Source organism: Marmota monax, unplaced genomic scaffold (assembly GCF_021218885.2).
Source record: "Marmota monax isolate L192 unplaced genomic scaffold, Marmota_monax_Labrador192_F-V1.1 WCK01_AAM20220418_F8-fsc00004, whole genome shotgun sequence".
NCBI lineage: Eukaryota > Metazoa > Chordata > Mammalia > Rodentia > Sciuridae > Marmota > Marmota monax.
Window position 1 is genome coordinate 12,991,311 of NW_026692881.1, and position 22,045 is coordinate 13,013,355.

Consider the following 22,045-nt stretch of genomic DNA (forward strand, 5'->3'; position numbering starts at 1 on the left):
AATATAAGTGATTCAAAACATGAATCATGACATTGGTGAATGTGATATTTTGATGATTCAATAGTTTTATAAAACATATAGATCAGATTTCAGATTGAACCAGGATGCAGCTTTAAAAACAAAACACAAATTGCTGGTGACATGTATTTAAAATGCTTCCCCTGTGTCAAACACTTTGCGTAGCAGGTTCGATGGCTATTTCAGCCCTCCTTTTACAGCTAGAGAAATTTGAGGCTTAAAGAAGTTAAGTAACCTGCTCAAGGTCACAGCTTCCAAATAGTGGAAGTGGAATTTTTATGGCCAGTCTGACATCATTGCCTGAACTCCTATCTACAACTCTCTACTATCGCCCTGTCCCTTTACTGTTTGGGTGGCACACCTTTACCAGTCCGTGGCTACACCCTGGGAATGAACACAACCACCCCAGACTCTGGCTAGACTACTTTGCTTTCTCCATGCTGTGAGACCACCTGGTAGCTAGGACTGTTTCTGACATAAAGCCTTCATCACCTCAGTAACCAAACACCTAGCAAACTGGGCTCCAAATGGCTTCTTCTCCAAATATTGATCTTGAGCAAACAATCCTAGTATTCTGGAATCTCTAAAGACCCTTCCAGATGTTTTAATTCCTTCTGTAATATTTCAATAAAGAGTTGTCCAGCATCTGCTTGAACACTTTTCTAACATACCACATACACAGCAGCTCCCTATATTTTTGACAGTTGTATTAAAAACTTCTTATTTGCAGAGCTGAAATCTATTACTCTACAACCTGCAGCTGAATATTTCCAAGTTTGCTTTCCTGAGCAACATGGAGAGCTTTGCAGATGCATGAAGGTGTCTCCATTATTCCTTCCCTGGTATCACAGCGAGGTGCTCACGTGCTTTTGGAGGTAGTCAAAGTCCTAAGTAATATGGCAGGGAAGGTGGGCAGAGCTCTGGTTTGTTACTGGGGAAGACCTGTGTACAGGAAGGCTTCCTGGTGGTGAAGACTGTGTTTTCTTCATTAGATAATTTTAATTATCTTGGTTCAATTATTTCTTAGTTGTCACCATTTATGAACTCTGTAGTCTTCATCAAAAAACAAATTAGAATGGCCATACCTACATGACAGTAGCTCTGTAAGGATTTAGTTAGCAAAAAATGGTAGGTGCTTATCCACATAGTAGGTGCTCAGGAAATGAGATCAAGTGTGTGGATGAAAGTCACAAACTTCATTTTGCCTAGAAAGTAATGAAAATATCTTTCTATGGCAGTGATTCTTGGTGAAAGTGATTATTAGCTGAAGTCACAGCCTATTTCAAAAGACAGATTATATAACTATTTTAGAGTTATAGAATAGACTACACTCTGGACAACCTCAGTCCATTGCAAAAACTGTACTTGAAGTCAGAAGAACTGAATTCATGACCTTGTTTAGCCCCTTATTCTGTGATCTCGTATTTATCTGAGCCTTGGTTTCCTTACTTATAAAATGCACCCACATAAGTGAACATGTGGTCTTTGCCCACCACAAAGTACCGTGGAGCAAGCAGAAGCAGCAGAGTAGAACACAGATCTGAAAAGAAGTTCTGGGTGACAAGCAGAGTAAGAAATGTAGCCATGTCCTTTATGTAAAATCAAAGCAAGCACATGCAACATGTAACACACATGCAAACTGCAGTAATGACTGTTTTTGAGAAGAAGAGAAAGCAAGTGAGTTGGGAATTCAAAAGATCAATAAATGAAGACAACAGAAGGCCCCTAACCCATTCAGATATGAGTAAGTGGGCTGGGGATGTGGCTCAAGCGGTAGCGCGCTCGCCTGGCATGCGTGCGGCCTGGGTTCGATCCTCAGCACCACATACAAACAAAGATGTTGTGTCCGCCAAGAACTAAAAAATAAATATTAAAAAATTCTCTCTCTCTCTCTTTCTTAAAAAAAAAAAAAGATATGAGTAAGTAATATGCAAACAAGGGTGCTTCCCTGCCTTCTTCCCAAGGTTTTTCTGTTCTGAGGAGCTAATGAGATTATGCATAAGGAAACAAGAGTTAAGATGAAGAAACTCAACAAAGATAGAAATTCCTTCAGCAGGAAGCTGTTACCGGGGCAGTGCCCACAAAGCCTTGCCCTCCTGCAGAATCTGCCAGTGCGATGACATCAGAGCCCTTATGCAGGAGGGCTTCTTCCCCCTCACTTCTGGAGGTATCACTCTGGAGACATCATAGCCAGGGGCACAGCAGTCTCTCCCCATGGATCCACTGCCAACCGCCCACTTGGGTCCCCGGAAGAAGAGACCCAGGCAGACTGGGGCCTCCATGACCTCCGCTCCTCATGACATCAGATTTCGAGATTTGGTCCTCTTCATTTTGGAGAAGAAAATGGGTACCACCCGCAGAGCCTTCTTCATGGAGCTGGCCCGCAGGAAGGGGTTCAGGGTTGAAAATGAGCTCAGGTAGGACACCACCAATTCATCTCACCAAATGAGATGATGGATGTCAGTGTGCTTTGATAAACTTAAATTTGGTAGATGAGCAGGGGCTGTGTGAACAGCTTCATGGGAACCCAAGGATCCTGGGTTTTCTTCCACTTATGGAGGAGGACTGCTCCCACTGGGAGAGCAGCAGATAGATCTGAAACCAAAGAACGGACTTGAGTCAATCAGTTAAGGGAAGCGAAATTTGAAACTATTTGGCACCAAAAGATAAGGTGAAATTTTTAATCTTTCACATATATTATGAGATGAGTTCTCTAGGGATGATAAACAGAAAGCTAATTGGACAGCATTGATTTCAATTTTGACCAAATAGAACAAAATACCAAGTTCACCAAAAAATATCAGCTACTTTTGGGGCAGAAAGGGTGGTTTGGTTGCTTGGCTCTTGTCTAAATATCTGGTGGTGCTCAGGGGACCACTCTCTATGATGGGTTAAGGTGGGTTGACTAGCTGGCTCACCACAGCATCCAAATGTGGCCTCAACCATGCTTTTCTGAAGAGTAGTCCAGGTGAGGTTCAGAGAGGGAGGCTGGATAAAGATTCAATGACAGCCGTCGAGGGGTGGCAGACACTCCACTTGTGCAAGGTGATCTAAGCCTGGGCAAGGAGAAAAGAGAAGCAACCATTTGGGCCACCTGGACTGGTTCACCCACTAATCCTTCAACAGCAGGTATCTTGTTGTTTTTCTCACTGGCGTGTAAGTTCTCCACTGGGTCTCAAATAGATGAAGAGAAAACAGAACAAAAATCCAGAAGTAAGTGGTATAAGAACCTTGACAGAAATGATATAATATAGTCCCAGGTCATAACTGCCAAGGACTGGCCACGGGGACAGAGTGGGGATCCAGGCAATTGACCGGCTATGACTGTGCAAGGAAGAGATGGACCACAATGGTTTGTTTTTTTTTTTTCAGAAAAAATTATAAGAATTCTATGTGAAAAGACATTTTGATTTTAAAAATAGTCTTTGGTATTTGAAAATAAAGCTGTCAAGAATTTCTAGCTGAAGAAGTATGAGCTTCAAAGTGTTGGGGTGACATATTCCAAAAATCAGTAATCAGCTGTTAAATTTCACAGCTCCATCATTCATTGAATAGTGACTTTTCTTTTTGTTGAAATGTCCAGCTCAGAAATTCCTGAGTTTCCAATGATCTCTCCCATGTCTCTTTTTCTCCCTTTCTTCCTTTGTTTAAAACCTCTATAGCCACCCTCAATTTCATTCTCTAAAATCCTTTCCATGAAGTCCTGAATTTCACCTAATTATTAAGTCTGCCTAATCTTAGAGGCTTACAGAAAGTGTTAGAATGGGGAGGGGAAAGGGTTATAGGTTAAGAGGCTGAAAACAGGAATATATTTTTAAAATTAACAAATTAAAAGTCCTGGTAAACATGGGGCTTCTTTTCACAGCAAAGCAATCTAGCCAGGCTCAGAGAGGAAGGTAAGCACAGCCAGGTGGTCAAAACACCCCTTAGATGGAAAGCTCTCTGTGGTCCAAGCATCCTGCAGAACCTTGCTGCCTTAGCTACAGTGCAGCAATGGATACGTACGAGGTGGCTGAAGCAGGTACTTAAGCAGATGGTGGGCAGCAAGTTTCTTGTGCGGGCAGAAGAACCGAAGAGGCAACTGGGTGCCCCAGATGCCTGTTGCTAGGGACCCAGCCCCACTGTTCTAGTGACAGAGGAAACGGGTGTCTGGGGAGCAAACGGCTTTGTGCATGTGATGGGGCAAAGTTCCCAGGCTGGTGGCTCAGAAGGCACACTAAACACAAATGCACTCTATGGAGCAAAAATAAACCACAGGAAGTGCAAGTCCTCGCTCTCAAACAGAATTTCTGTCTCAGATATATAGACTTTAATTGGAGAGAAGAATAAAAATTACTGTAGGTTGAAATCTCTAGATAAGGAATCTATGGATCTCAAATCCTGGGTCAAATTGGACCCTTCTGGGCCATGTGGGATGGGACAAGATCCCGTCTTTTCTCACTGACCTTGGTTTCCTGATAAATGGTCTGTTTGGTGTGATGACCAAATGAGATGATGAATGTCACTGTGCTTTGATAAATTTAAAATTATTTTCTTGTTAATGAGGTGCATTGAGGTGCACAGCAAAACCTTAAGGAGCGGGCTCTCTCTCTCTACACTGTGAACTAGGTCGAATGATAGAAGCAAATCAAACAAAGACAGGAAGGAAACCCATCAAAATGTTGCAAGCGGTTATTTGGGGTGGGGTGGTTGTGGGTAGTAGGGAAAGATTATGACTGTTTGTATTTTCTGTCTTTTCCAAATCTATTTGCAGTAAGCATATGTTTTAAAAATGGAACTATCAAAGAAATGTGGTTTCTAAAAGAAAAGAGACTTTTCAACAGTGGAGTCTATGCCTTTCTTTCCTAGTGTATAAAATCCAAAGACAAAGGAGCTAAGAAAAAGAAAATGACATGCTCTGAGACAGGCAGCCATTTCCATACTTACTCACACCCTCTTTGGCTTTCAAGAAGATTAAAATTGAGGGGGAAAAAAACCTGGGCCTGAACACCTATAGTAGAAATGGTGCATCTTAATATATAGAATGTTCCACAGCTATTTCATTATCTCCACCGTGCAAGTATCACAATGGGGTGGGACTTCATTAATATTTAAGTTATACTGCAAAAGACATGCTGTTCAGTGCGCCTCGGGAAGCTGGTTCTTGAAACAAATCAGGGGAGATGTCAAGTACCTGGAGGCATTTTTTGCACACTGGTTAAAAAGATATAGAATTTTATTTCATGAATAGTATCCTAGATTTTAGAGCAATTTCACAGTCACCCACTCCTCTAGTACAGGCTGGGGAAGGATCAGGATCTACTGCTGGCCGTGCTTCTGTTTCCTCCTGGCTTCTAATATGTGGAGCTATTTGAAAACCTTCTTCTGTCATCTGCTCTCCTCTACAAAAACATTGACTAAATTCCCCTCTGTGGCCTGACCCAAATCATTAAGGTGAGGCAGAGAGCTGTGATCAGGAAGGACGGCACTCCCTATTTACACCCACCTAGCGGCTTCACGCTTGCTACACTCCTTTTCTCAAACAGCTAGGAACCCACCAGATGACACCTGTGGGGCTCTCCGTAACTTACCCACAATGGACAGCAGAATCCTCAATAAAAGCAAGATACAGCATCAGGCCATCATGAGTAAAGGGCTTCATTATACCCACCCTGTACAGAATTTGTCAGATTCTAGAGAAATAAAATAGTAGAAGACATGAGTCTTACAAGGAATGAGTTTTCCATCAGTCAGGGGAGTCAAGAATGGTACCTTGTTGTCAGCCAGAATTAAAATCATCATCATCATCATCATCATATCATCATCTACCAGGGTGTTCCAAGTGTTCCAGTGGGTAGAGTGTTTACCTTACATGCACAAGGCCCTGGGTTCAGTCCCCAGCACCACAAAAACAAACAAACAAAAAATTCTGTCTACCTAGCTCTGTACTTTTAGCCTTCTTATATTGTTTTGGTTCACTTTTATCTAACATGGCTGCTTGTACTTACCATGCATTCACTATAACATTTAAAATGTGGCTTCTGCCTCACTCATTGTCCCCAGACTAGTGCCTCCTAAGTCCTTGGGAATTACAAGATAGTAAAAATCCATGTTTTTCCACCTGGACATTGGCAGAGACTCACCTTGACCAAGCTCTACCATGGCTTCTAGCAGTTCAAGGCCACATCCCAGGGGTGGTCCCACTTTAAAGTGCCAGCAATGAGAAAGCTCTTGGATGCTCTTCTAGCCCACACCCTGCACAGGCACACACACCCTGCAGAAGTGTCCTTGAGCCCTCTCTTAGACAATTGCTGTAGAAAGCTGCATTTATCATCCCTTTCTTTGCCTCTTTGAGATTGGAATCTTCAGCCACTCAGAACTAGATTCAATCCCTTTGAAATGCAACATCAACATCAAGGAGATTAAACTCTCAATCCCAATTGCAGGAGGGTGAGGGTCTCCTACATGGAACCCTTACTTTAACTTGCCCCGCAGAGTTTCTTCTCCTCTAGATAAGCTACAGTTAATGAACTCCTTACTTACCCACTCACGTCTGCTTGTTTTCTATCTCCAGAACCTGACAAAAACTGTAACATGGGTACTAACCTTTGCTGGTGATGATGTGATGTTTTATCTTGTTATGCTCTAATTTGGGACCCCCCAAAAGACCAGAGACCAAGATCGATGTAAGCAGTGATAGACCCAGCCTGATTTTCTCTTAAAATTAGGAGCCATCTCGCCACAAAGCCATGAAAAGATAATTTCGGTTTTTACTATAAATTACTGCAAATTCTGAACCTGCTTGGATGCCTGCCTGTGCCTTGAACTCACCCATGCCTGGCTCTCTGACCAGATGGCAGCCCTCTCTGAAACTTTAGTGATGCCTCATCAATTTTGGCCTTCCCTGGCCAGATAACGACCCTTTCTGAGGCTCTAATTGTTACCACTGTTGACCGGTGACAAGTCCTTGCTTCCCCAATGTTGAAGAATAACACCAGAGAAGCACGCCTAGGCAAGGTCAGCGTGGAAAGTAGAGGCTTTATTAAAGGACAGCAGAAAAGACTTCTCCCAAGGAAGAAGGGGACCCAAGAGATGGAATCAGTGGAAGTGAGGTTGTTTCCCCTTTTTATCTGGTTCCCCCTCCCCTTCCTGTCACATTCCTGTCCTTTGTTCTGTTAAGGGTGGGGCACAGGTGGGCCAAAGGAGTAATATGGGCAGGAAGGAATATGAGTCAGCATCTTCAAGTTTGCTGGGAGCTGTTTTATTAATACTTCTTTGGGATGGGCTCTGGGCCTTGGGGACATTAACATTCCATGAGTTGTCCTGTGTTTAGGGACTTCATTAACATTCCAAGAGTTGTTCTGCTTTTCCCGGAATTCATTCTCAACATGGCCTCCATTTTGGATCTTACTCAATATTAGACCCGATTTACCTAACTACACTGACTTCCTAACTTTACATATGGCTTCATAATGACCTTCATAAATTCTGATGTTGGAGCCAGCAAAAATATAAATACCATTTGTGTTACACTCCTCAGAGTTTTGTCATCTGTAACCCCCCTTGTGTAACTTTCTGGGCTGTAAAGCTGGGCTGCAAGAAAGATGCGGCTGCTGTCTTGTTCCCATGGTTTTTGCTGGGAGAGGCAGCCCAGCCGGTCGAAATAATAAGCTTGCTTTAATTTGATTTTAATTGGAATCAGTGGTCTTTTCTTGCGTCCTGGTCAAACAGCAGCAAAGAGGGGTTTATTGCGAGCTAGCTCAGTCCTCCGCACACACAGCAACTGGTGACGCTGAGAGGCCCCTGAGCCCAGGGTTTGCAGCAGTTTTATACACTCTTTGGGGAAGGCAAGGACCCTACATACATCATAGCATCTCTTAGCAAATCATCACACACCTTAGGAAAATCAAACAACAACTCTTAACATTGATTAGCACATTCACTGGAGGGAACAAGTTGGGTAGGGGTGATTGGTGCATTTTTTGTAATTAAAAACATTTTCCCCTACAATTATTAGGTTGCTAATAATTTTTCTTACTAGCAACCTAATACTTTTTATAAATACAAGAGGGGGACTCATTTGAACTGATTGGTTTAAGCCATGAGGGGCGTACATGCTGAACTACATGGTTTCCCAACATGTTATCAACCACCATAAACCACTGGGAGGGTCATCTGGCATCCCAGGTATTTTCCCTGTCTCATGCTGATTGGTGGTTGCCAGGGGGTTGCTATGGGTCCCCACCTATCCTGACTGAGTCAGGGACACCTGGTGCTGCATATCTCCTGTTATTTGTAGATAAACAACTCAGTAGGGTAGAAATGTGCCTAGGAGTGCTCTGTGGGTCTTTCCAAGGACAAGGCTCACGCCCCCTTCCTTGGACAGGCTTTGCTCTGAGGTAGAGGCTGGTTTCTCAATCTCACTCTTATGGAAGACAATGCTTTGCCATGGCACCCTTATGGATAAATTTTTGAAGACTAGGCAGGACAATAGTAACACCCAGATATGCTTCAATTAACATGGTCCCTGTGGCCCAGCAAATAAGCCCCCTACACCACCCTCAGGTGATCCAGCCTTTAAAGAGATGCCTTTTCTTCCCACTGAGTTCAGCTCATGCTGGACCCTTTCCTCTATTGCAATGGTCATCACTGAAGAAAATCTGTCCTTCCTGCTTTAACTACTGTCTTGCTTTGCTCATCTGACACAGTTATATCACTTCAAGTTTTGTGATGTATAAAATAAAAATATTCAAAGTCCTCGTTTACATAGTAAACAGAACACCAGATGAAAGAGATTGTTTACCTGTTCTAGAAAATAAGATGTTAGGGCCACTCATCTCCAGTCTCCTTCCAACATCCAAACACGGCCTCCCTAGTTTTTCTTTGCTTTTTTCCCTCATTCTTTCCCCCTCTCTTGCATGCCTTTGTTATGCTCGAATTCGAGACCCCCAAAAGACCACCAGAGACCAAGATCGATGTAAATAGCAAAAAGGTATTTATTGCGAGCTAGCTCAGTCCTCCACGCGCACACACACAGCAACTGGTGACGCTGAGAGGCCCCAAGCCCAGGGTTTGCAGCAGTTTCATACACTCTTTGGAGAAGGCAGGGACCCCCACATACGTCATAGCATCCCTTAGCAAATCATCACACATCGCGGGGAAAATCAAATAACAACTCTAAAACATGATTAGCACATTCACTGGCGGGAACAAGTTGGGTAGGGGTGATTGGTTACTACAAGAGGGGGATTCATTTGAACTGATTGGTTTAAGCCAAGAGGGGTGTTCGTGCTGAACTACATGGTTTCCCAACACGTTATCAACCACCATAAACTACTGGGAGGGTCATCTGGCATCCCAGGTATTTCCCTGTCTCATGCTGATTGGTGGCTGCTAGGGGGTTGCTATGGGTCCCCACCTAGCCTGACTGAGTCAGGGACACCTGGTGCTGCAGATCTCTCCTGTTATTTGTAGATAAACAACTTAGCAGGGTGGGAATGTGCCTAGGAGTGCTCTGTGGGTCTTTCCAAGGACAAAGGTCATGTCCCTTCCTTGGACAGGCCTTGCTCTGAGGTAGAGGCTGGTTTTTCACCTTACCCCTACATTTCTCTGCTACCAAGACCTTAGAAGACAGACTTGCTAGCTGGAGTGTGGGGGAGATAGATGTGTGAGGGAGTCATTGTTGGAAGTCCTGGGTCTTTATCTCATCTAGCTATGCCTCCCTGCCTCCGTGAGGCCACCAGGTAGACCTCTTCCACGGAATCTAGACATTTATTTTCTTTCTTTCTTTTTTTATTTTTATTTTTTACACATAATAGTCTTCAAGAAATATTTGCTCTGAGAATAATTTACCCAGTGAACATGAAACAGCCCGAAAAGCTTGTGTTTACCAAGAGCAATTTTTGTAATTAAAAACATTTTCCCCTACAATTATTAGGTTGCTAATAATTTTTCTTATTAGCAACCTAATACTTTTTATAAATTCAAGAGCACAGAATGTAATTTTTACCCTTGCTTGTTCAAATTACTTGTATTTCAAAATTCATAGACTTTAATGAAAAATGTCATACTCCCATTTAAGGTGGGCCAAAAGATCAGAGCGAGACCCTCTCAATCATAAGGAGAGCAAGGTTAGAAATAGAAATCTGTCTTTACTGGTGCTCATAAGATCCAGGGGTCAGAACAAACTAAACTGCTTTTATTTATTTATTTATTTTCATATTTAAGGATCCTGAAACAACTCAGAAACTGGCAGGAGGCTTTTAAAGCCCTCAATGGCTCAGTTTAACTGTAAATGTCTAAAGTCATTGTTTACAAAATAAGTCCTACAGCAGATGGGAAGAATCGAGAATGACCTTCCCCATGAAACAGAGCAGTTATAAAGACAATAATAAAAGCAGGTGACCATCCATGAGGGCTGAGAGAGCCTGGATGGGCTGGAGGGTCTGTCTCCAAGGAAGGCACGGCTGCCTCTTTGATCATGAAGGACATTTCTAATTATAGGGAAAGAGACAGGACCAGCTAGGAAAGAGAGGCTGAAAGACCAGGGAAACTGGTATCTGAGAGAAAAATTCAGAACTAAGATTTATGAGCTAATTCCATGATCCGGGGCTTTGGAGCACATGAAGGCCTCATGCACAATTCTTGTAATAGATTTTGAATTTTCATGTAAAATTATATTCCTGATGTTTTTAGCTGATCCATAATAATTGTACTTCTCTATAGGGAACAGTATAATAACTCCATACCTGTACACAATGTGTAATGATTAAATTAGGTAATTATCATTTCCATGTCCTTGAGCTCCTCTCCTCTAGTTCTCCATGAAGTATCTGACAAGTTATTGTGAACTATCCTCCCAATAGGATAGAAGCTGGTGCCATGCTCTTGGACCCCCAGAACTGTGAGTTAAGTAAACCTCTTTTCTTTACAAATTACCCAGCCTCAGGTGTTTTGTTATGAAAATGGAAAACAGACAAACACAACAGGATGGCTAGAAGACTAGACTAAGTTGCCACAATTGACCCAATCACTTTCACATGACTAAGCAGGAATTCAGACTTCTGTCTCAGAATAAAAAAATTTAAAAAACTGGGTATGTGGCTCAGTGATAAATTGCCCCAGGTTCAACTCCTCGTGCAATACATCAATACAAAACAAAACTTCTTTCTTTACAGGAAGCTCTGATGTCCCAGAGTGAGTGGTCCTGGTGACCCAGTTTGAAAAGTCGCACAGTTACCTCCCCTAAACCTTATTGATCGAAGCAGTCGCCAACACTCTCAGGGAAAATCCTTCCTGCGTCTCCATGAGAGCAACCATATCTTAAAACCAATAATAATATCCATAAAAGCCATGATCGGTTATGCATAATTGAGTAATATAGGTATAAATAAACACATAAGCATTTTAAATATTCAACTGTGTACACCCTAAAATTACCTCAGTGCCTGCAGAGAAAGGAGTTAGAAAACACCACTGTGATTGAGCCCAAGGGTCAGTGTGGAGACTGGGGCAGTTGATAGAGCTGGTGACCACTGCTTCACAGGACACAGTGGAGGTGATAGTGTGCGACTTCTTAAGCTGAGTTGTAAAAGGGTTCCTACCTGGAACACTCATCCTGAGATGCCAGAGCCCTGTGTAAAGAAGTTTGAGTTCCTGCTGAAATAGCCGTGTGAACGTGCTTGGGTCCATAGTGGCAACAGGCTTGCCTTCTAGCCATCTTTGCTGTGTTGGTTTGTTTTTCATTGCGATAACAAAATGCCCAAAGCTGAGTAATTTGTTAAGGTCCCATGAAATCACATTAATTCCTTCAGGGGACAGGGCTCTAGTGACTTAATCACCTCCCGCTAGGTCCCACTCTTAAAGGTTCCTTCACCTCCCACATTGTCACACTCGGAGCAAGATTCTAACACATGAACCCTTGGGAGACAGACTCAACCATATCTAAACCACAACTCTTGTCAAGTGAAACCATGTGGAACGTCAGCACCATCGAGCAATAGATGCCTGCCAGAAGTCCTGACGCAAACTTGAGAGATGCAGTGAAATTGTTGCTTTTCTAACCATTACATTTGGGGATCATTGAATATACAGTGAGAGAAAACTAGACTGGCTGTATCAGAATCACCCGTGGAGCTTGTCAAAATGCATATCAGCAGGTCCCAGATGAGGTTTAGGGAATTTAAATTCTGGTCATGGGGCCCAGGAATCTGAATTTTACCCTAGCTCCCAGGGGGTGTCTAGTAGACATTAGGGTTTGAGAGACATTCCTTTAGAGCTATTGATTACCTCATGTGTTTATTTATTCTATCTACTGACCATGACTCCGAGTCTGGTCCTTGTCCTGCACTGAGCCTTAGGCTCAGTTATAACTCATGGGGGAAGCCACTCCCCTACCTTCAGGGACGCCAAGGACCAAGCCAGGCACGTGACAGCTATCACTAGCTTTAAGAGGTGACCCTGAATCTTTGGCCCTGTACAAAGCAGAGGAACAAATCCCAGGTCAGAACTGCTATAATTGGTTCAAGGTCACCCAAACTTAGTTCAAGACATTAGCAATTAATGGGTCATGACTAAGAAATTAGGTGAGAATTGAGTTCACTGCATCTCAGAGCCATCTCAGAGGCACCTTGGGGTCTTTGGGAGAGGTTGAGGGCAGCTGCCTGAGGGTCCGACCAAAGTTCTGTCATTTTTCAGGCCTCCAGGGGCCTGGCAGCAACTACCTCAGTCTTATCCCGAATTTATATGCCTTTTAAAATGACATCCATGTATATATTTCCCCGTAAGCAAAAAAGTGATGGTAGATAGTTCATGATGGAAATTGCAAAGTATAGAAAAGTATGTCAAAGAAACAAAACCTCCGTCAGGGTCTAACCACAGTCTCAAAATGTTAAGAGGTTGCCGAGGTCAGGCACACCTGCGCGTGTCCTGGCCTCACATAACCTCTCCAGGCTTAATGTGACGTCTTCTCATCTGAACCGACATAGTCCACCTCACACGGCTTGTGTGAGGGTTAAGTAAGGATGTGTGTGGGTGTGTGCATGTGTGCGCACGTGCAGTTGTTATCATTTCTGCCAATAGTTTGGAGTATTTCTTTCCAGCTTTTTTCGTACATATCAGTATTTATTGCTCATTGTTTGATAGCAGCTGCCCCCTCCCCTACATCCGGGCATTCCAAATGTCCCTGGCAGAGGCAGGACTATGTCCAGAGGACTCAGGTGAAGAGACAGAGTGAAGCTGGACTGGGAGAGTGGATGGTAAGGAGGGTATTGTTTGGAAAATGAGGCCCAGAGCTCCTCCTCTGCACACTCTGAGACTTAGGCAAAACCCAGAGCCCAGAGCGCCTGGCAACCTCCCTATAGATCCTCCATCTTGGTGTGTAGCTATGGCAACTGTCTTTCAGATTCTCTGGGACAGTTCTACATGGCCAGCTGTCTAATTGTGGTCCAGACAGAGGCAGCAATGGGGCAATTGCATCTAAAAGTGAAATATAAGAAGTGTTATTCCACTGACATTTCTGCCTTTCGGAGGAAACCAGTCTTCTTATTATGACAACAGCCTTTTGATATTATTCCTTCTGCAAAAGGGAGGGAAGAGAGCAGCTCCCACCACTGCCCTGGATCGAGTGCAGCTCACAGATGGGCAGCCACAGATGGGCAGCTCACAGGCTTTGGATTAAAGCAGATTTAGGAGCAAATCCCTGCTCCACCAATTACTGGCAGGGTGAAATTTTCAATGTGTCCAAGGTTTTTCCTCTTCTCATTTTCAAATGGGGATGGTAATGCCTGTCTCATAGCTGTGTTCATAATTAAGTGAGGAACATATGAAATATGCCAACCGCAGTATCTGACACAAAATAATTCTCCAATATTAATGATATTTTCAATTTTGGAGATCACAGAGTAGAAAGGAACCCAAGTGTCAGCAAAAAGACAAACAGATGCAGGAACATGGCATAAGAAGTTATCAGTAGAACACAGTCGAGGGGACATGTCTCCTGGTAGCTGTTAAGATAGGGCTCAGGACCAGAAGTAACCAGTGCCCAGTCAGAGGTGGACCTGGGAACATGATGACAACCCTGATCACACACTGTAGCCCAGATCCACGTGGCCTTGTAGAGAGGGCCGGCCAAACTAAGGAGCGCAAGAAGATGGGCAACAAAGGCTGGGCCAGAACAGAGACTATCACCGAAATTCATATTTCATTAATTATTTGTGGTAAAGGACTGTTTTACAAATTTGTTTCAGACCAATGTTTTCATTTAAAAAAAAAATACTGTAGCAATGTCAAATTACTATCAAAGTTTCTAATTGCCAACTTAAAATTTTGCTCTTGTTGAGAACCAGTTTCAACTCTGTGTAACACTGGCTTAAGAGGTCTTGTTTGCCTTTTTTTGGTATGTGTGTGTGTGTGTGTGTGCTTATGATTGTTGTTTTTGATTCGTTTTGTTTGCTAGTTGCATAATGAGCGGGAATTGGAATTTTAAAATCAGTCTTTCTTCATAATGATGTAGAGCCCATTACCCACACATTTGCTTATAAGAAGCAAATGTGGTTCTCATCTAAAGGCATGAGCTTGGACATGGCCACACTGTCCAGGAAATCCCAGGAGGACAGCGGGGTTGATGGTAAGAGAGATGGTGAGGCTCTGAATTTTGGAGACTTCGTCTCAGCACACCTTTCTCCCTGAATTTAGGGAAAACCCTATCAGAAGAATAAATATTCATATCTATTACAACAATATTATAATCAATAAGAATATGTAATAGATATTATATTAACATAATAATAATAAAAATGCTTTTCTCTAAAGGGCAGAAATAGAGATGTACTAACTGTTGTAGGGACAAAGGAGGCAAGGCACCAAAGGTAGCAGGAAACAGTTTTATTTGGCTGCAGCCAGGTTCAGAGGGCAGAGCTTTTGCTGTAATCAATTAATCTCCTGAACCCCGAGTTCAGGGAGTTTCAGAGTTTTATACCCAGCATGTAAGGGGAGGGGTTCAGAAGTTCACAGTCTGCAGAAGTTCACATAAAAGCAGCTTTTTATTTCACTGTTCTGGGCAAGTTAACTCTTCAAGGACAGCACCTGAGAAAGGGAGAGCTTCTTCTCTTCTTTCTAGCCTCCCCCTGCCAGCTGTTACCATGGGCCCATTTGTAACTTATCTGAAAAATGTAGACATCTCTGTGAAGCCCAGCTCAAGGCCAGAGGCCTTGTTTGCACAGTTCTACAAAGTACTATACTGGATACGTTTGTGAAAAACTAGTAAGGGGGTGTCCAGCACCTGGAGTGCTGGTATCCTCTCGGCCAGTGGCCAAGTAAACAGGGTGACATGAAAATAGGAAGTTTATCTACAATGGACTCTTTTGCTGACAGTCCTAAAATCAGCCATGGTGAAGAGGGCTTTTCTGTGGAGAAAGGGGGTACCACTTCAGTTCTACCCACTAAGCAGCTCCCCAAGCATCCCCCACTCATCACTCTCCCTTCCAGATCAGTGTGTGTGTACCAGATCCGTCCTTTAAAAATGACACCACGGTGCTGATGCTCTGCTCACAAAAGCCTTTACGGCTTCATAAGACCCTGTGTAAAGTCACGCCCCCTCTATCAGCCACTTCTACAACTATTTCCCAACCTAGCCTCTCCACTCCAGGCCAGGCCATTTCTTCTGAGCCCCTCTGACTTCTCGACCCTTTTTCTTCCAGGAGAAGCCAAAGCTCTGCCTTCTGGCTGCCTTATTCCCTCTCATCCATTAGGACCAGACACAAGTCCACCTCTTCTGCAAAGCCATCTGCTTCCCCAGCTCCCTCCGAGCTCTCCCTTCTCTAACCCCACTTGCAGATCTTGTCCCTGCCTCGGGTCTCCTCACAGACTGCATCACTATCCATCCTTCATGTGAGACACTGATACCAGAAACTTCCCTGTTCCTCTTTCATGCCCTTTGTCCCACCACCACCACAAGGAATCTAAGACTGTGCATGTAACCACAAACCCCAAATACCCAATGGACTAAAGAGTCAGTCAAATAGAAGGAGAAGGAGAAGAGAGAGTCCAGGAGGAGCAGCAGGAAAAGGAAGAGAAAATAATTCTGGTTTTCTCTTGAATGCCTGGTTTGCCTTCACCATTTCCCAGATTTATAGACAATTTGAAAGGAAAGGGCCTTAAAAATCATAGGGCCCAATGATATGATGCTAACTATGAAGACTTGTTGAAAACTAGACACAACTGCCCTAAGTCAATCAAAAAGTATACCATTTAAGAGCTGTGTGACCTTCGAGATGTCATTTAACATCATTGTTCTTCAGTTTTCTGTCTTTGAAGTGTGAATAATATAATAATTACTTGTGGAGATATGTGAATATTAAATGAATGTATGTAAAGCACCTGGACAGAGTCTGAACCACGGGAAATGTCCAGTCATTGTTAGGGAAGAGAGCCCTGCCTGGATGACATCACAAGAGTGTGCTTCAAGACATACAAAGCAAAATTCCCCCAGAGTTGGTCACAAACTATTAATGATTTGTGAAAGCAATCCATGGGGATGTTGCTGTGGCTTGAATGTTTGGGTTCTCCCAAAATTTGTATTTTAATCCCCCAAGGTGATGATATGAGGTAGGACTTTTGGAAAGTGATTAGATCATGAAGGTTGTTCCACCAGTCAAGGGGATTAATGCCCTGAGAGGCTCCAGAAAGCTGTCTTCCCCCTTTGACCATAAGAAGATACCTGTCAGGTGCCATTTATAAGGAATGGTCCCTCACAAGATACCAAATAAGCCAGCACCTTGATCTTGGACTTCCCAGCTCCAAAACTATGAGCAATACATTTCTGTTGTTTATAAACTAGCCCCACTTAAGGTATTTTGTCATAGCAGCTCAAGTGGACTAAGTCAGGTAAGCATACCTACATCTGTGTCTATTTCTACTTGAATTTTGGGTCATCATATAAAATGTATTTATAACTGTGGGTCACTGTTAAACAAGTTGGAAAGCCACTATATTAAAATGTTCTACAAATAAAGTGAAATGGCACACCAAACCACATGTAGAGTGCAAGATGTCACCTTAAGAAAATTTTCATCTTCCATCTTCCCTGGACCTTGGTTTTCCATCGACACCACAGTCTTGTTAATATTGCCTTAATTTTTCTTGCATCTGACATGTGACACATATCCCCTGGTTGCTTCACTAATTAAAATAGAGAGGATTGCCTTGCACAGAGGACCGAATTCCTTGGGCCTAGGGTCTGGTCTAGTGGGCGTCTTTCTCCATCAGATGGAACGTGTAGAAACCTCAAGGACAGAGGAGAGCTTCTGACTTTGAAAACTACTTAAGTCAATAACTTTCTCTTGCATTTTCCAGTGATTCTGTCACCCACATTGTAGCAGAGAACAATTCGGGTTCCGATGTCCTGGAGTGGCTTCAGGTACAGAACATCAAAGCCAGCTCGCAGCTGGAGCTGCTGGACATCTCCTGGCTGATAGAGTGCATGGGGGCAGGGAGACCAGTGGAGACAACAGGGAAACACCAGCTTGTTGTGAGTGTCCTGGCTGTGATTGTCATTGCTCTTTGCTTGGCAGACAAACAACATGGGCTTTAGAATCAATGGATCTGGGTTAAATCCTAGTTCCTGGTTTACTTCCTATGTGACCTTAGTTTTGCTGGGCTTCGGTTTTCTCCTTTGTGATACAACATTAATGCCACCTAATGACACAGCACAAAGATGAGAATAACATGCACGGACAGCCCTTCCAGGGCCTGATAGCAAGTACAGGCACTGAGTACATGGAGGCTATTTTTATGAACACATTTATACACAAATATTTCAAAAATATGTAAGCCTGGATATTCTGGGAGCCAGAAAAATAAAGGGTTCCTTTTTTTTTTCCTTATTGAGATCATTAAGGAAGAAAAGTCAAGTTTAGCTCTCAATGCCAAAATCTTGAGCATTAGTGCCATAACTTGGGGGAAGAGGGCTTGGACCATAACAACATAAGTTCACAGAAAAGGAAAATGATAATTCATTGGAGATCCTTTTTCATGTAATTTTTTTCCTGATTTCCAAAAAATACATGTTAAGGATAGCAGATTTAAACATTAGAGATGTATGTAACATGGAATTTGAGGCTCCTATAATTCTATCCATCAAACTGCCTTCAATTTGTTTCCTCCTATATACCTGGCTATTAATTGTTGCTTAACATGGACGCTTATGCATTTGTTCAGGTGAGAAGAGACAGCCCAGACCACTCCAACTCAGACCCTGAGAGGATCCCACCGCCTGCTGTGCAAACAATCTCTCAGTATGCATGTCAGAGAAGAACAACTTTAAACAACTGCAATAGAGTATTCACGGTAAGAGGGTTTGCCAATGAAGGGCTTGCGGTACGGTACCTTTCTGTGGGTCTCCAAGTTAAATTACGGGAGTTGTTTTTGAAATCTGAAAAAGGAAAAGGTTTCTACACACACACACACACACACACACACATACTCACACACACCCATCCCTCTAGCCTGATCTCTGGTTCTTGATCTGTCTCCTTTCTTGGAAAAATACATTTGGATAATATTATGTAGAGATTCCTATTTATTGCGAGTTGTCATTAATAGAAACAATACTTGCAAAAAGAGATATTCTGAAAAATGAAATACTGTAATTAGTGCAAAAAAGAGTAAAAGCAAATTACCCAGCAACAGTGCATCCGTAGCCTTTGCTAGAAGCCAAAAGACTGAGTCCACAGACCTGGATTCCAGCTGGATGTTAACTGGCCTGGGCAAGTCCGTTACCCTAAGCCTCAGCTTCCTCATCCTGACAATGAGAACTCAGCTGGATCATCTCTGAAGCCCTGCCCCACCCTGAAGTGTTTCAAATGACCCTAGCAAGCCCACAACTGCTAGCCTAGTGGTCAATGGTCACCTGAATAAAACATGCCATACGATATCAAACACAGAGTTGCTCATTTCTAGACTTCCAGTCCCATATCTGCCAGGAAGACCAGGACATTGCAGCTCCTGGGCCCTCTCAGCGTGATGTCACACACAGCAGGTGCTTCCTCTTCTCCTAGCAGTGCAAACATGCCCCACCTTAGCTAACCCTGGGGGGGCGGTCAGTGTGACCAATGAGTGCACGCACTTACTTATCAAGCCTATGTTAAGTGCCAGCTGTGTTCTGTGTACACACTAAGAGACAAATGCCCAGTGGTCACAGCAGAACCCTTGCCACAGGCTGTGGGAAAGAGGCAAGAATCATGCCAAGTCATGGCCAGTGGGATGTGGTGAGCTGAATCTTTCCTGAACACCTAACTGCAGCAAACTCAGTTTCCTCATTATGCACGCGACACCTGTCTTTTCTGTTCAACTCCATGCGATCCCACAGGGGCAGGGGGGGGTGGCGGGGGGATACAAAGGAACTGGAGGCCTGCTCCCCACCGTGGAGGAATGCCATCAGATGGCATTCTACTATGTAAAGGAGAGACAACCAGAGGCATTTGCAAGGGAACACTGGCTCGGGGCTCAGAAACAGAACTTTTGTTTATCTGGTTTTATTCTTCAGGATGCTTTTGACGTCTTAGCTGAAAATTATGAGTTTAGAGAAAATGAAAGCTGTTCTGTGGTATTTATGAGAGCCGCTTCTGTACTGAAATCTCTGCCATTCACCATCATCAGCATGAAGGACCTCGAGGGAATTCCCTGCCTGGAGGGCAAGGCGAAGAGCATCATAGAGGTAAGGGTGAAGGGAAGTTTGTCCCAGCTCTTAAGAGGTAAGGGTTGAGATGGAGACAGAGAGGATTGTGAACATCCTAACTACATAATTGAAAGGAAAATCTGTCATCTCTCTCCATCTCAACGTGTATCTATTCATGTATTTATATAGGAAAAAAGATAGATGCATACACATGTATGATTTATATCCAAGATAATCACAGTGGGAGCTATCTGGGGCCAGCTTGGGGAAAAAGAAGAGCTCCCCCATATTGTTATTACTTGCAGTGAAAGACTCAAGGGAACGGAAAGCTCACCAGCAGGAGATTGGTCTGACTCCGACAGGCTGTGCGGACAGCTCAGTTCCACTCAGGGTTGGTCCCCTCCACAACAGTGATCGACATGACATGTGGAGACCCTGATTCTACAGGTCTACCTGTGTGTTCTAGAAAGACAGCCACTGTTTCTGTATTTAGCAATGTGTAAGGGTTCCTCGGGAAGGCAAGTGGGTGATCCAGGGGTAGCTTCAGTGTAGTCAAGTACATTCATTATTCAAGGAAAATATCCCAAGTGTACTTAGAGGCGGGGATGCCAAGGGCATTGTATGGGCTTGAACAAGGACTGGCTTTTTTCAGTGGGTCCTAAATTAACCTGCACAATAGAAAAGTTCTCTTATTTTAGCAAGTCGATAGCCATTAAAAAGAAAATCATCACAAATCTGTGGACATACGTTTGTCAATAAACATTTTGGTTTGGGTTCTGTAGATCTGAACCTAGTACTTCTGTATCCTTGTCCTTGAGAATCATAAAGAGGTCTCTGGATACATGATGAGCTAGGATTTTGGATTATAGGAAAATCCTTGTTTTCTCTAGATTAGCAGGGAAACATTCTACAGCAATGGGTGTGCATGTCATGAGGAATCAAGCCACTCGATCTGTAAATGTGAGAGTCTCAGATTGTGATCATCCAATGTCACAAATTTAAAATACTTTTTCAATTGTCCATAGGAAATCATTGAGGATGGAGAAAGTTCTGAAGTTAAAGCTGTCTTAAATGATGAACGATATAAATCCTTCAAAGTAAGTGATGTTACATGTTTATTGAAAGTGGTTTTACAATTAATCTTCTTGCTTATTCTGGCTGTGTTTTTTTTTAACAGCATGCAAAATATCACATTTATTTTCTACTGAGCATTCTTCTATTTTTCACACAAAACCAAATCTCAATTTTTTTTTAACAAATGTTTAAGGTTAAAATCCACTATGTTCCCAAAGAACATAAATAAGAACAATTTCCTTCAATGGGAGTTCATAACCCACTGGCTGGTTTTATTAGTCAGTTCAGGCTGCCAAAATAAAATGCCATCGATTGGGTAGCTTAAAAAATAGAAATGTATTTTCTCCCAGTTCTGGATTCTGAATGTTCTAAATCAAAGCACCAGCATGGCCAGGTTCTGTTGAGGGCTCTCTTTCTAGCTTTCCCATGGCTGCCTTCTTGCTGTGTATTCTCATGGCTGAGAAAGAGGTGAGCAAACTCTTTGGAGTCTTATAAGAGCACAAATCCCATCATGAGGGCCCAGCCTCATGACCTCATGTAAGCTTAATTACCTCCAAAATGCCCATATCCAAACTCCATGATGGTGGGATTAGGGCTTCAGCGTATGAATTTGAGTGAGGGTGGTGATTTTGCCCTTAGCAGATTTCTAAGAAGAAGATGCCTAAATAAATATGGGTGTTCCAGCATATCACCGTGTGATGGTGATATGCCAATTACCTTTCCTTCCATGAATCTCTCACTTGTGGCTACAAATGTCATAAGGACACAAAGACCAAGCAGACAGAACAAACTGCTCTTGCAGAGCACAGCTGTGTCTGAAAAGCTCCTTGCTGCATCCTCATTTACTCCGTAGCAGGGCTTACCTCTAATCTGCCCTAAAGTTGCAGGTAGACTGACTTCAGCCAGTTCCTTCTGTTCAGAAATGGTGCACAGGCCTAAATTGTGGCCGTGAGCAGGAGCCCAGGTCTGGAGCACAGATAGATCAGGGTTTAATCTGGGTTCTACCTCTTAGCACCTGTGTGATGAGGAGAATTTATATAACCTCCTTGAGCATCCCTCTTTCAAATGTGGAGGTAGATGTGCAGAGCAGCATTGCCTGCATGAGACTCTCAGCAAAAGTGGGTGCTCCGTAGGGGTATTTTCTCACTAACAGCACAGACAATCTGTCTGATTATGTGCAAACCAGGCCTGCCTCTCACTGCTCAGCTGGAACAAAAATCCACTAAAAAATTACCATCACCTGCCTGGTTGGAATATTCCATAGACACTGGGTAGCAGTTCTGATCCGTTACCTGAGAT

The 22,045-nt window shown here is 43.2% G+C and overlaps 1 protein-coding gene across 2 annotated transcripts in view; it reads left to right on the forward strand.

Annotated features, from left to right (window-relative positions):
• The first annotated feature begins 2,223 nt into the window (after positions 1-2,223).
• Positions 2,224-22,045, forward strand: part of Dntt (DNA nucleotidylexotransferase) — a 37,437-nt gene continuing 17,615 nt past the window's right edge. For both annotated transcript variants that reach the window (XM_046450405.2, XM_058581370.1), the window contains exons 1-5: positions 2,224-2,435; positions 17,350-17,524; positions 18,214-18,342; positions 19,541-19,711; positions 20,698-20,769. In XM_046450405.2, coding sequence (XP_046306361.1) covers positions 2,233-2,435; positions 17,350-17,524; positions 18,214-18,342; positions 19,541-19,711; positions 20,698-20,769 — 750 coding nt within the window. In that variant the 5' untranslated portion in view covers positions 2,224-2,232. The remainder of the gene's footprint in view (positions 2,436-17,349; positions 17,525-18,213; positions 18,343-19,540; positions 19,712-20,697; positions 20,770-22,045) is intronic.